General features: G+C 47.0%; 1 protein-coding gene across 4 annotated transcripts in view; it reads right to left on the reverse strand.

Annotated features, from left to right (window-relative positions):
- LOC122931070 (zinc finger protein 773-like) overlaps positions 1 to 13855 on the reverse strand; it is a 426553-nt gene that overhangs the window by 395390 nt on the left and 17308 nt on the right. For 3 of the 4 annotated variants that reach the window (XM_044284983.1, XM_044284981.1, XM_044284986.1), the window contains exons 8-9: positions 270 to 407; positions 17 to 154 (exon numbers count right to left, since the gene is read on the reverse strand). In XM_044284983.1, coding sequence (XP_044140918.1) covers positions 17 to 154; positions 270 to 407 — 276 coding nt within the window. Of the gene's footprint in view, positions 1 to 16; positions 155 to 269; positions 408 to 527; positions 652 to 734; positions 903 to 1013; positions 1191 to 3780; positions 3897 to 13855 lie in introns of those variants that run through there. The other variant, XM_044284984.1, reaches the window with a different exon arrangement.

Raw genomic sequence — 13855 nt, forward strand, 5'->3', positions numbered from 1 at the left:
AAAGATCTTCTCTTACCTAGTGATATGAGGGTCTGATGATTCTCTATCTTAAGTTCATGATAATCCAGTGCAAAATTTGGCTTTTCCTCTGGACAGTCCTGGGAATATAGAGGACTGGGACATCTCTCTGGTGGATTTTTCTGCATGGATCCATCTATAGGAAATACACAGAGTGGCCGAATTGTCTATATGTGATGATCAGATGAGGGGTGAGTCTAGGTGGCCCTAAACCTGGACTTTTCTTTATAATCAGGAAGGTCTCCTCTTACCCAGTGATGTGAGAGGCTGGTTATTCTCCATAATGACGTCCTGATAATCCAGTGGGACATTCTGCTTCTCCTCTGGACAGTCTTGGGGACATAGAGGACTAGGACATCTCTCTGTTGGATTTCTCTGACTGGATCCATCTATAGGAGATACACAGAGTGAATGAATACATTGTCTATATCTGATGATCAGATGAGGGGTGAGTCTAGGTGATCCTCAAACCTAGTCTCTCCTCTATAATCAGGAAGGTCTTCTCTTACCCGGAGATGTAAGGGGCTGGTGATTCTCCATCGTGACGTCTTTGTACAGATCCTTGTGTCCTTCTAAATACTCCCACTCCTCCATGGAGAAATAGACAACGACATCCTCACACCTTATAGGAACCTGACAACACAATGATTTAGTCATTACCAGACACCTCCCTTGGCATTATTGTATAATGTCCTAGCATTCCCAGAATCGCTCACCTCTCCGCTCAGCAGGTCAGTGATCCTGTTGGTAAGTTCTACGATCTTCTGCTCATGTATCAGTGAATGAGGTGGAGGCTCGGTGATGGGGCTCTGGGTCCTGCTCCATCCTCCTGAAGCACGAGGTGTCACACACTCATCAGATGACTTCTTTACTACTGTGTAATCCTGTGTATGAGGAGACGCGATCACTACAGAGATTCTAAGATGTCTCTACCTTTCCAAACATTTACCTGGTTTATTACTAGAGATAAGAGTGATGTCATGTGAGACTCTCACCTCTCCAGTTATCAAGGAGATGATCTCCAGGGCGAGGTCTAATATCCTTGTAGCCACGAGGTTTCGGTCCTTCTCCATTCTTGGTGGGGCAATCCCGGAAAGGACCATCATCTTACAAAGAAGACTTTATCTGTGAGAGTCCTGTATGTAAGGCCGGTGTCCTCTACCAGTCACTGGCTGTAAAATTAATTCATGATTTACTTGTGTTTATTAATTCAGATGAAAATTCACAAGATTTAAAGTGGACGTGTCCTATCCATAGTGGTGAATGGTGAATTTTGCAGTGTGCTCTTAATTCCCTTCAGGGCTACATTATTAAGATAGGAGCAGGTTCGAGAGGTGGGATCTAAACCTATTGGACATCTATGGCATATTCTATTGATTCGCCTTAAATCACCCCTTTAAATGAAAGTGTCAGGCAGGCGAGGATAGTCACTTTTCCAGTATAGGTTCAGTGTACATCTCTGCTTACACTGCGCCTGAACAGCAGCCCTGACAAGCGGCTATTGCTTGGAAAAATCTGTATTCAGTGTCTGTCAGCGCTCAGTAGATGCTTAATAAACATTAGAAAACAGGGCAAAAAATCTTTATTGGGTGAAACTACAAAAAATAAACCAGAATTCCACCATGGTTTTTTTAGGTTTTGTTCTCACGGTGTTCGTTGTGCGATAAGAATGACATAATATCCCTATTCTGCAGATTGGTACGATCACCGCATTACCAAATTTATACAGTTATGTTTTGCTACTTTAAAAGAAATATAAACCTTTAGAAAATTCCTTGCATTGCCTAATTCCGACCCCGAGAACTCTTTACGTTGAGCTGTGTCAGGGCTCATTTTTTGTGGGGAGAGCTGTAGTTTTTATTTTTAACATTGTGGGGTACTATTCAAATGCAAATTGGCTATTTTAATATTTTTTTATTTTCATTATGGTGGTCACCGCGCACATAATTTTTTTTATTGTTTATTCGATATGTAAAATTGAGAACATGAAGCAATTGGAATCTTTAAAATGTTTGTTTTTTGATTTATAAAAACATTTTTTTACTATAGTTTTTAGTCCTGTTAGGGGACGTGAATATGTGATCTTCTGAGCACACGGGGTTGTCCACTATGTGATCGACCCATTCCACCGATCAGCTGTGGCGGCAGAGGCTGGTACCAGAACTTTACTGCTCCATCCATGGTGCAGTGGACAAAGCTGGTAACTGCAATTCACCTCACCGTCAACTACACAATGGATAGAGTTGTTCGTTGTGGCATTGACACTACATGCAAACAGCTGATTGGTGGGTGGATGCATATTGGACCCCTGCGGATAGGCCATAACTTGTAAAAATCTGGACAACCCCAGGCCTGGGAGCCTTTTAGGCTTGGGAGCCACAAGCTGCCAAAGCAACTCATCAAAGACACACGATTTTGCTATCGGGGCTTCAGTCAGAGGACTTCTAGTGCCTCATTTGCCATGGGCACAGGGGTTAAACAACTGGGATCGGAGTCATTGGGTGTATGCTGTATTATACTGTATAGTTGGTACCCGCTGTGTACGGAGCGGCAGCTCATGAGCCCACTCCATACACAGCTTTAATACAAATGATCTACGTGTACGGGATTTTGTGTTAAGGGATTAATATACCGAATACTGACAACTCAGCTTCCCCCTTCCCGGATTACTTACTAAATAACTGTCCGGGAAGAGGGGAGGTGTCAGCGCTCAGTACAATAATCGGGGCAGGGAACATCGGGGAACAGGGAGCTCAGCAGGATGAGGAGAAGCTGTTCCTCTGTCTGTACAGGAGTCAGGACATCTACCAGAGCACTGTCCTGGAAACATCACCGGCCCCCCTACAGCATCACTAGCTACGGGCCCCTCTGCAGCATCATTAGCTACGGGCCCCTCTGCAGCATCATTAGCTGTGGGCCCCTCTGCAGCATCGCCAGCTATGGGTCCCTCTATGATATCATTAGCTATGGGCCCCTCTACGACATCGCCTGCTACGGGTCCTTCTACGGCATCGCCAGCTATGGGCCCCTCTACGGCATCGCCTGCTACAGGCCCCTCTATGGCATCGCCTGCTATGGGCCCCTTTATGGCATCGCCTGCTATGGGCCCCTCTACGGCATCGCCTGCTACGGGCCCCTCTATGGCATCGCCTGCTACGGGCCCCTCTATGGCATCGCCTGATACGGGCCCCTCTACGGCATCGCCTGCTACGGGCCCCTCTACGGCATCGCCTGCTACGGGCCCCTCTACGGCATCGCCTGCTACGGGCCCCTCTACGGCATCGCCTGCTACGGGCCCCTCTATGGCATCGCCTGCTACGGGCCCCTCTATGGCATCGCCTGCTACGGGCCCCTCTATGGCATCGCCTGCTACGGGCCCCTCTATGGCATCGCCTGCTACGGGCCCCTCTACGGCATCGCCTGCTACGGGCCCCTCTACGGCATCGCCTGCTACGGGCCCCTCTATGGCATCGCCAGCTACGGGCCCCTCTACGCCATCCCCAGCTATGGGCCTCCACTGGTCACCTGCCTTACCATGCCATCCTGCCCCGGCACCGGGTCCAGTTCCTAAACCGCCCCTCGCTCACAGATCCCCTCTCCTCCCCAGTCTGGTCCCACGGTCACCTCCTGTCTGCTCCTCTCCTCTACTATTGCCAGGTTCCAAATCCACAGCTAGGAGCTCTAGTCAGTGCTCATCCTGCAGCATGATGGGGGTTGTAGTCAAATGTCCATCACACAGGACATGATCTCCCAGTCACTTACCCTTCACGTCTCTAATCCAGCATCCTCTCTACTTCACACTCCTCCTCCTCCTGCTCTCTACACACTGGTCGTGCGACCCTGGGAGGTGTGATGTCACCTGAAGGGGTGGAGTCTCCCAGGAAGCAGCAGCTGTGTTATTATACTGGGTAATGCCTAGAATGTACGGGCTTCCCTGAGGTTTAGGTCATGTGACTCTAAGATAGGCGTGGTGAAAAGAAGACAATACATTCTAGGCATTACTGGAGAGTAAGGAGGTTATTTACATGGGACTTAATGTTAGAGAAGACTGGAGGCAGGGGAGTGATGTTATTTACATGGGACTTTATGTTAGAGAAGACTGGAGGGAGGGGAGTGATGTTATTTACATGGGACTGTATGTTAGAGAAGACTGGAGGGAGGGGAGTGATGTTATTTACATGGGACTGTATGTTGGAGAAGACTGGAGGGAGGGGAGTGATATTATTTACATGGGACTGTATGTTAGAGAAGATTAGAGGGAGGGAGTGATGTTATTTACATGGGACTGTATGTTAGAGAAGATTAGAGGGAGGGAGTGATGTTATTTACATGGGACTGTATGTTAGAGAAGATTAGAGGGAGGGAGTGATATTATTTACATGGGACTGTATGTGAGAGAAGACTGGAGGGAGGGGAGTGATGTTATTTACATGGGACTGTATGTGAGAGAAGACTGGAGGGAGAGGAGTGCAGAGCGGTGATGGAAGTAAACCCATTCTAACGAGCACTTTGTTGCATACAAACAGTCCCTCGTCAACTTCAGGTCAGGACTCGCTACTGCAAAACATGCCGACTTCACATCTCTCATATCTTCCCTGTCTCACAACCCTAAACAACCTTTTACCACCTTTATCGTCTCCGTCCCCCGTATATTTCACCTTTATAAAATAATCAAAAATTAACAAAAACAGAAAGTGATACCTCATAAAATATGTATTACTTAACATTACCCATATGTCTACTTTATGTTGGCATCATTTTAGAAATTTTCTTGTAGTATATATTGAGGGTAGCGCGTCTTTTTTTTCTTTTTAGGGTGCATTCACACGACCGTGTTTTGCGGTCCAGATACCGGCCTTGTGCGTTCCGCAATTTGCCAGTGCTGTATAGAGAATGCCTGAGCCTGTCCGCGGTGGCGGACAAGAATACGACATGCTCTATCTTTTTTGCGGGGCCACAGAACGGAACAGCGGGTGCGGACAGCACACTGTGTGCTGTTTGAATCTTTTGCGGCCCCCTTGAAATTTTCGGAATGGATGCGGATCCATTTATACGATTGTGTGAATGCACCCTTAAGCCTCATGCACACGGCCGTTGTTTGGGTCCGCATCCAAGCCGCTTTTTTGGCGGCTTGGATGCGGACCCATTCACTTCATGCTGTCTGCATCCGTTGCTCCGATCCGTGGCCCCGCAAAAAAAATAGAACATGTCCTATTCTTGTCCGTTTTGCACACAAGAATAGGCATTTCTACAATGGGCCGCCTGTTCCGTTCCGCAAATTGGGGAAGGCACACGGACGGCTTCCGTTTTTTTGCGAATCCGCGGTTTGTGGACCACAAAAAACGGCACAGTCATGTGCATGAGGCCTTAGACTGAGCAACGCCCATCTGCCTGGGGCTTCTGAGAAGAGTACAAATGTAGCTGGTTCCTACACTGCCCTGAAAATGTAGGCTTAGATAAGTCCAAGAGAGGCGGTAAATTAGTGTTAGGTACCAGTCTGCGGAAGCCACCTTGACACCTGGTAGATGGGCCTGACACACGTTTGATCAAAAATGTGCACTAAGAGCTTCCATTTTTCCATTTATAATAGGTATAATACCACTTTCATTTAGAATAATCCCCATTTCTCAGCTCTATTGTTTGTATGTGTAAAGTTGTGCAGCCATTTTTTTTTTATCAACCATGTTTGCTTGATGGATATGCACCTGTGACTATGAATATGAATGTGCTAGTCTAAATATTCTTGTAGTACATACATATACATACAACTGCAACTAGAGGGAGCTCAGGAGATTACTACATACAGATATATACATCCACCACTAGAGGGAGCTCAGGAGATTACTGCATACAGATATATACAGCCACCACTAGAGGGAGCTCAGGAGCTTACTACATACAGATATATACAGCCACCACTAGAGGGAGCTCAGGAGATTACTACATACAGATATATACAGCCACCACTAGAGGGAGCTCAGGAGCTTACTACATACAGATATATAAAGCCACCACTAGAGGGAGCTCAGGAGATTACTGCATACAGATATATACAGACACCACTAGAGGGAGCTCAGGATATTACTACATACAGATATATACAGCCACCACTAGAGGGAGCTCAGGATATTACTACATACAGATATATACAGCCACCACTAGAGGGAGCTCAGGAGATTACTGTATACAGATATATACAGCCACCACTAGAGGGAGCTCAGGATATTACTACATACAGATATATACACAGCCACCACTAGAGGTAGTGTTACGACCAGAGGATGTGGATCCTCTGTCTCAGCTGATAGAGGACTGGGAATTAGTCCAATATTGCTGACTGCTGACTCTCAGAGACAGGACCCTGGTGTCTGCACTTGTTACCTTGAATGCAGCTACCTGCAGTAGTGTGAACTGAGCCCAACAAAGGCAGAATAAAGGAACAGATGGTCTTTACTGGCAGACAGTATTCAAAAGTCACTTGACAGGTACAGGCAACACAAAGTTCAGAGCAATATAGCATGCAGATATAAGCAGCGCAGGGTCTGGATCCAGGCAGACTTACAGGAGGAGATGGGCAGACGCGCAGTCAGGCAGTGCAGATATAAGCGGTCTCGTTGTCAGGCAGTGCAGAGGTCTATAATCCAGGTGATTCAATAAACAGACAGCAGGCAGATGCGTAGTCAAATGAAGCTGAGGTCAGAATCCAGGAAATCAAATAAACAGACACAGTGGGACGCTTCAGCGGGAGTCAAGAGGTACAACAACCACGCTTGGGCACTTCATGATTAGTGAAGCTGCCTTAAATACAAAATAGTCCCACCTCCGGGTGGGGATGGTAATCAGGAACCAGCTGCCTACTCCTATAAGAAAGGGAGAGGTGCGCGCGTGCGTGCTACAGCGCATCAGATGGCACCTGGCAGTGAGGATGGATGCGGCGGTATGCTGGCGGGCACCTGCGTCTCCTACAAGGTAAGCCAGTACTGGGACCCATAGTGCTGCAATGTGTAGACAGCGATCTGCCACCCTGCCGTGGAGACGCAGATCCCATACTGACAGGTAGCTCAGGAGATTACTGCATACAGATATATATACAATCACCACTAGAGGGAGCTCAGGAGATTACTACATACAGATATATACAGCCACCACTAGAGGGAGCTCAGGAGATTACTACATACAGATATATACAGCCACCACTAGAGGGAGCTCAGGAGATTACTGCACACAGATATATACAGCCACCACTAGAGGGATCTCAGGAGATTACTACATACAGATATATACAGTCACCACTAGAGGGAGCTCAGGAGATTACTATATACAGCCACCACTAGAGGGAGGTCAGGAGATTACTACATACAGATATATACAGCCACCACTAGAGGGAGCTTAGGAGATTACTGCATACAGATATATACAGCCACCACTAGAGGGAGTTTAGGAGATTACTGCATACAGATATATACAGCCACCACTAGAGGGAGCTCAGGAGATTACTACATACAGATATATACAGACACCACTAGAGGGAGCTCAGGATATTACTACATACAGATATATACATCCACCACTACAGGGAGCTCAGGAGATTACTACATACAGATATATACAGCCACCACTAGAGGGAACTCAGGAGATTATTACATACAGATATATACATCCACCACTACAGGGAGCTCAGGAGATTACTACATACAGATATATACAGCCACCAGTAGAGGGAGCTCAGGAAATTACTACATACAGATATATACAGCCACCACTAGAGGGAGCACAGGAGATTACTGCATACAGATATATACATCCACCTCTACAGGGAGCTCAGGAGATTACTACATACAGATATATACAGCCTCTACTAGAGGGAGCTCAGGAGATTACTACATACAGATATATACAGCCACCACTAGAGGGAGCTCCAGAGCCTACTGCATGCAGATATATACAGCCACCACTAGAGGGAGCTCAGGAGATTACTGCATACAGATATATACAGACACCACTAGAGGGAGCTCAGGAGATTACTACATACAGATATATACAACCACCACTAGAGGGAGCTCAGGAGCTTACTACATACAGATATATACAGCCACCACTAGAGGGAACTCAGGAGATTACTGCATACAGATATATACAACCACCACTAGAGGGAGCTCAGGAGATTACTGCATACAGATATATACAGCCACCACTAGAGGGAGCTCAGGAAATTACTACATACAGATATATACAACCACCACTAGAGGGAGCTCAGGAGCTTACTACATACAGATATATACAGCCACCACTAGAGGGAACTCAGGAGATTACTGCATACAGATATATACGACCACCACTAGAGGGAGCTCAGGAGATTACTGCATACAGATATATACAGCCACCACTAGAAAGAGCTGAGGAAATTACTACATACAGATATATACAACCACCACTAGAGGGAGCTCAGGAGATTACTACATACAGATATATACTGTCACCACTAGAGGGAGCTCAGGAGATTACTACATACAGATATATGCAGCCACCACTAGAGGGAGCTCAGGAGATTACTACATACAGATATATACAGCCACCACTAGAGGGAGCTCAGGAGATTACTACATACAGATATATACAGCCACCACTAGAGGGAGCTCAGGAGATTACTGCATACAGATATATACAGCCACCACTAGAGGGAGCTAAGGAGATTACTACATACAGATATATGCAGCCACCACTAGAGGGAGCTCAGGAGATTACTACATACAGATATATGCAGCCACCACTAGAGGGAGCTCAGGAGATTACTACATACAGATATATACAGCCACCACTAGAGGGAACTCAGGAGATTATTACATACAGATATATACATCCACCACTACAGGGAGCTCAGGAGATTACTACATACAGATATATACAGCCACCAGTAGAGGGAGCTCAGGAAATTACTACATACAGATATATACATCCACCACTACAGGGAGCACAGGAGATTACTACATACAGATATATACAACCACCACTAGAGGGAGCTCAGGAGCTTACTACATACAGATATATACAGCCACCACTAGAGGGAACTCAGGAGATTACTGCATACAGATATATACAGCCACCACTAGAGGGAGCTCAGGATATTACTACATACAGATATATATACAGCCACCACTAGAGGGAGCTCAGGAGATTACTGCATACAGATATTTACAGCCACCACTAGAGGGAGCTCAGGAAATTACTACATACAGATATATACAACCACCACTAGAGGGAGCTCAGGAGCTTACTACATACAGTTATATTTAGCCACCACTAGAGGGAACTCAGGAGATTACTACATACAGATATATACAGCCACCACTAGAGGGAGCTCAGGAAATTACTACATACAGATATATACAACCACCACTAGAGGGAGCTCAGGAGATTACTACATACAGATATATACTGTCACCACTAGAGGGAGCCCAGGAGATTACTGCATACAGATATATACAACCACCACTAGAGGGAGCTCAGGAGATTACTGCATACAGATATATACATCCAGCCCTAGAGGGAGCTCAGGAGATTACTGTATACAGATATATACAGCCACCACTAGAGGGAGCTCAGGACATTACTGCATACAGATATATACAGACACCACTAGAGGGAGCTCAGGAGATTACTACATACAGATATATACAGCCACCACTAGAGGGAGCTCAGGACATTACTACATACAGATATATACAGACACCACTAGAGGGAGCTCAGGACATTACTGCATACAGATAAATACAGCCACCACTAGAGGGAGCTCCTGAGATTACTGCATACAGATATATACAGCCACCACTAGAGGGAGCTCAGGAGATTACTGCATACAGATATATATTTTTAGTTTAACAGTACAGGCATATTTGGATGTGGTGATGCTCATGATCTTTATTTTTATTTATTTTTTTGGGAAAAAGGGGTGATTAGAATTTTTTATTTACGCCCCCAATGGGACCTCAATATGCTATCATTAGATTGCCATTTGTATTCAGTAATGGAATATTTATCTATTAAGGCAGTGGTCCCCAACCTTTTTTGCACCAAGGACCAGTTTCATGCAAGACAATTTTCCCAGGGACTGGGTGGGGCTTAGGGAGTGGGCGGGGCTTAGAGGGGCCCTGGTTGGCACTGACTGATTCACGCACATAACAAAACCCAAGGTGCATGTTAAACTATATAACACTCTATAAGGGGTTAATGGCGTCAGGTACACGCTGGAGTAACTTGCTGTTAATATGAGGCACATTGTTTTATCAGTTTGGGCCGGCATGTGCTTACAAACACAACCAAACTATGCATTGGTCATTCCCAGAAAATCACACTAAATATATAACTATAAATGGATACCTTAAAACGTAACTTTTAATCTAATCCCTGGATAAATCCCTAGATTTATCAGATGAACACCACTCGCTGCGCCATTGGTAACCAGGAGCTAGGGATAATGGGGAGACTAGTACTGGGTCTCTTACAACTAGTCTAACCCTACAATGGGTATACCCTAAGGTGACGGTCAGAATATCCTCAATAGAATCCCACAGCTGCCCTTGGACACCTAACAGGCCCTCCGTGTCCCTGCGCAGCAATGGAGACTGCCCAGCTTCGTCACACTGTGGTGGAGGGCCCTGTTACCAATGATAGTATTACCCCTAGTTAACGTCCCAACGCGTTTCGTTGGACATTAGTCCAACTCATCAGAGGACCAACTACTTATGATCCCAGTTCCTGAGGCCACAGTCAAGTTGGTGGGCCGTGCTGATAACCGCACAGACCCAAAACAGCCTCTTCCCTCTGGGTCAAAATAGAAACACAGATCAGATAAAAAAGGGAGAGTGGGTCCCAATATACTGATCCATTAAATTAGATAAGATCAGTACTTACCTTAGCCCCCCATGTCTCGGTCCACAAGGATGCAGCTGTATTCTGGCGTGTGGCAGCAACACTGCCACAAGTGAGGTGGCGCCTTTTACAGACCGCCGGGAACGCCGACACGCCTCCATCACAAGTCAGCTGTCTGCCGCGTGACCGGGTCATGTGTGCAACCCGGTGACGCGCTGAGAGAGCTGACACACCTCCCTCCAGTAGTCACATGACCGCCGCGCAGCCGGGTCATGTGTACAGCCCGGTAACACGCCGGCCACGTGACCTAAAGGGAGCAAAGCCAAAAAATGCGTCCCTCCCTTCAGTATGCAGTTAGCAGAGGCAGATGATGATGCGGAGGAGGGGGGGGGGGGGGGGAGGAACTGCAGCAAAACAGTGCCGCTCCTCTCCATATGATAGCTGCTCGTTAAGGCCACCAGGTTGTACAGTTTTAAATTCAAAGATCCACCATGTCTCACGCTGTAGCACTTTTCTGTCCCAGTCCCCTCCTCTTTTTGGGTAAGGCACTAGTTCAATGCCCATGAACTTCCTGCCAGAGAAGGTACCCCCGTGGCGACTTGCAACATGTTTTGCCAGGGGGGTGTCCCTACCATGTCGCATGTCTCCTACATGCTCACCTACACGCCTTCTAAGTTCACAAGTGGTCTTGCCCATGTACTCAAGACCACAAGTACACGTGGCTTTATATAGAACACCTCTCGTTTGACAGTTAATGAACTGTCTGATGGTATACCGTCTCTGGGTGACATTGCTCGTGAATTCACGGCCCTAGGTGACATAGTCGCATGCCACACAGCCACTACAGCGGTAGCAGCCCCACACTGGTCGCAGCCAACTCAGCCCTTTATTTTTGGTGGAATTATAAAAATGGCTATGTACCAGCCGATCACGCAGGCTACGTCCTTTACTTTAAGGAATCTGTGGGGTGCTAGTTACCACATCCCTGATCGGATGTCGGGATCTAGCTGTAATATCTCCTAGTGTTTTGAGATCACCTTTTTGATCTCATTGGCTGCTCCCTCATAAGTGGCGATGAGGTGCATTGGGTTAGTGGCTTCCCGCCGAGGCGGGGGGTGCAAGAGTTCTGTTTTGTTACTTTTTAATGCCCTTTTAGTGTCGTAAAGGAACCTTTTCCTTCTTGAGGTGCCTTGTCACCTAGATTATATAACAGACGCACATCTTGCAAGATTTCAGGAGGGATACCCAGTTCCTTGCTTTCCCGCTTATCAACCCAAGCAAAGTGCTTCCGCCATCGCAATTTTCTGGCGAATAGGTTTAAGTCTTTAATCCAATTAAAGAGATTGAATGATGATACTAGCACAAAAGAGAGCCCCTTGCTCAGCACCGCCATTTTGTCCTCCTGCAAGGATCTAGATGATAGATTCAATATCTGGCTAGATTTGCTGTGGATGCAGGCGGGAGATTTGATGAGTGGGGTGGGGATCTGGGCATGTTCGTAGATGATAGGGGTTTCCTTGTTCTAAAAAACAAGGACCTGTCTCTTCTTGTCCCCCTCGTGAGTTTTTACCCCTCTGATGTCCTCTCCCTCCATTTTTTGAAGGTCCCTCTCTTTCCTTTTCACTTTCAGAGAAATCCATGTCACTCGAAGTTGGCTCAGAGTCTCTTTTCCTCTGGATCCCACTTCTATTAATACTTGTATAGACACGATTTTCTCTGAAATCCTTCAAGTCTCGATTGAATTGACCGCGTTTCCGTTCTTTTAGGTTATATTGATATTTCTCTAAGGTGTTTTTTAACTGTATTTCTTTATTCAAAAAGTCAGGCTCTTGTTTGAACTTCTGTGTCTCTTCAATTTGCTCCCCGAGTGTGTTCTCCAGAGTCGCTAGAGTGGCTCTATCCTCCTCCAGGAGTAGACGCATGAACCGGAGGGAGCCATTCGTAGCTTCCTCCTCCTACTTTCGCATAAGGGTTGAAGTTCTGCATCTACTCGCCAGGGTCAGTGTGATTCTCAGCCCTCTCGGGACAATTTTATGTTTGAGGTAATTTTCAAGGGACTGGATTTCCCACCACGAGGAAATTTGGTCCTTATAGATTTTGGTCACCTCTTTGAATATTGCCTTAAAGGAGGGTGTGTAGGAGGAGGCAGCCGTTCGCTGAGCACACTAGCTGAGACGGCGCAGCGGTAATCCTCCCCCGCCCCCCCCCTCCTACTTTAATATTAGCCACACATTCATTGGTGGCAGTGGTGCGGGCAGCGTCAGAGCCCGCTCATTTTATTGGACTCTGCGGCGGCCGCATCATGGTAGGGATTCCCTCCCTCCGTCTCCACTGACTCTGATGTGCGCGTCGGGCGTGCATGCGCCTGGCGTCTCCGCTCCTCTCTCCTCTGCGGCCCAGCAAACAATCTTCCAGGGCCCGATCCTGGGTCGCGGCCCGGCGGTTGGGGACGTCTGTATTAAGGAATACAAAATTCAGTACATTCCAATGCAGTGCTGCCACCTGCAGGCCTGCATTAGAATAGCAGTAATAGGCCTAGAAGCCTTGTACAGGCTCTGGCCTATTTGTTAGGCCTGGGCCTTCTGCCATACCTCCTCACCTGTCATATCTCCTGCTACACTGCCCCCTACTGTCTCTGCCAGATGGGGGCAGGTGCACGCCGGCCAGATGCCTTCTCCGGCCATGCTGCCGTCCCCACTTCCTGTCATTTATGTGTCCAGGGGCGCGTGCTTCCTGCCTCCCAGCATGGCCCCTCAGTGGGGTTACAGGTTTAAATGGCAGCTTCCTCTCCTAGGAAGAGGCCTGAGCACTGAGTTACTAACAGTAATAGCAAAGGTGTTCTGTTCTGATCTTCTGTGTTGGACCATTCTGATGGCCTGCCACCTGCATTGACTACTGGACCTGTCTGATCCTCTGTTCCACACTACTATCTGATACCGGCTTGTGACCTCGGGTTTGTCTCTGACCA

This window comes from Bufo gargarizans, chromosome 3, assembly GCF_014858855.1.
Source record: "Bufo gargarizans isolate SCDJY-AF-19 chromosome 3, ASM1485885v1, whole genome shotgun sequence".
Lineage (NCBI taxonomy): Eukaryota > Metazoa > Chordata > Amphibia > Anura > Bufonidae > Bufo > Bufo gargarizans.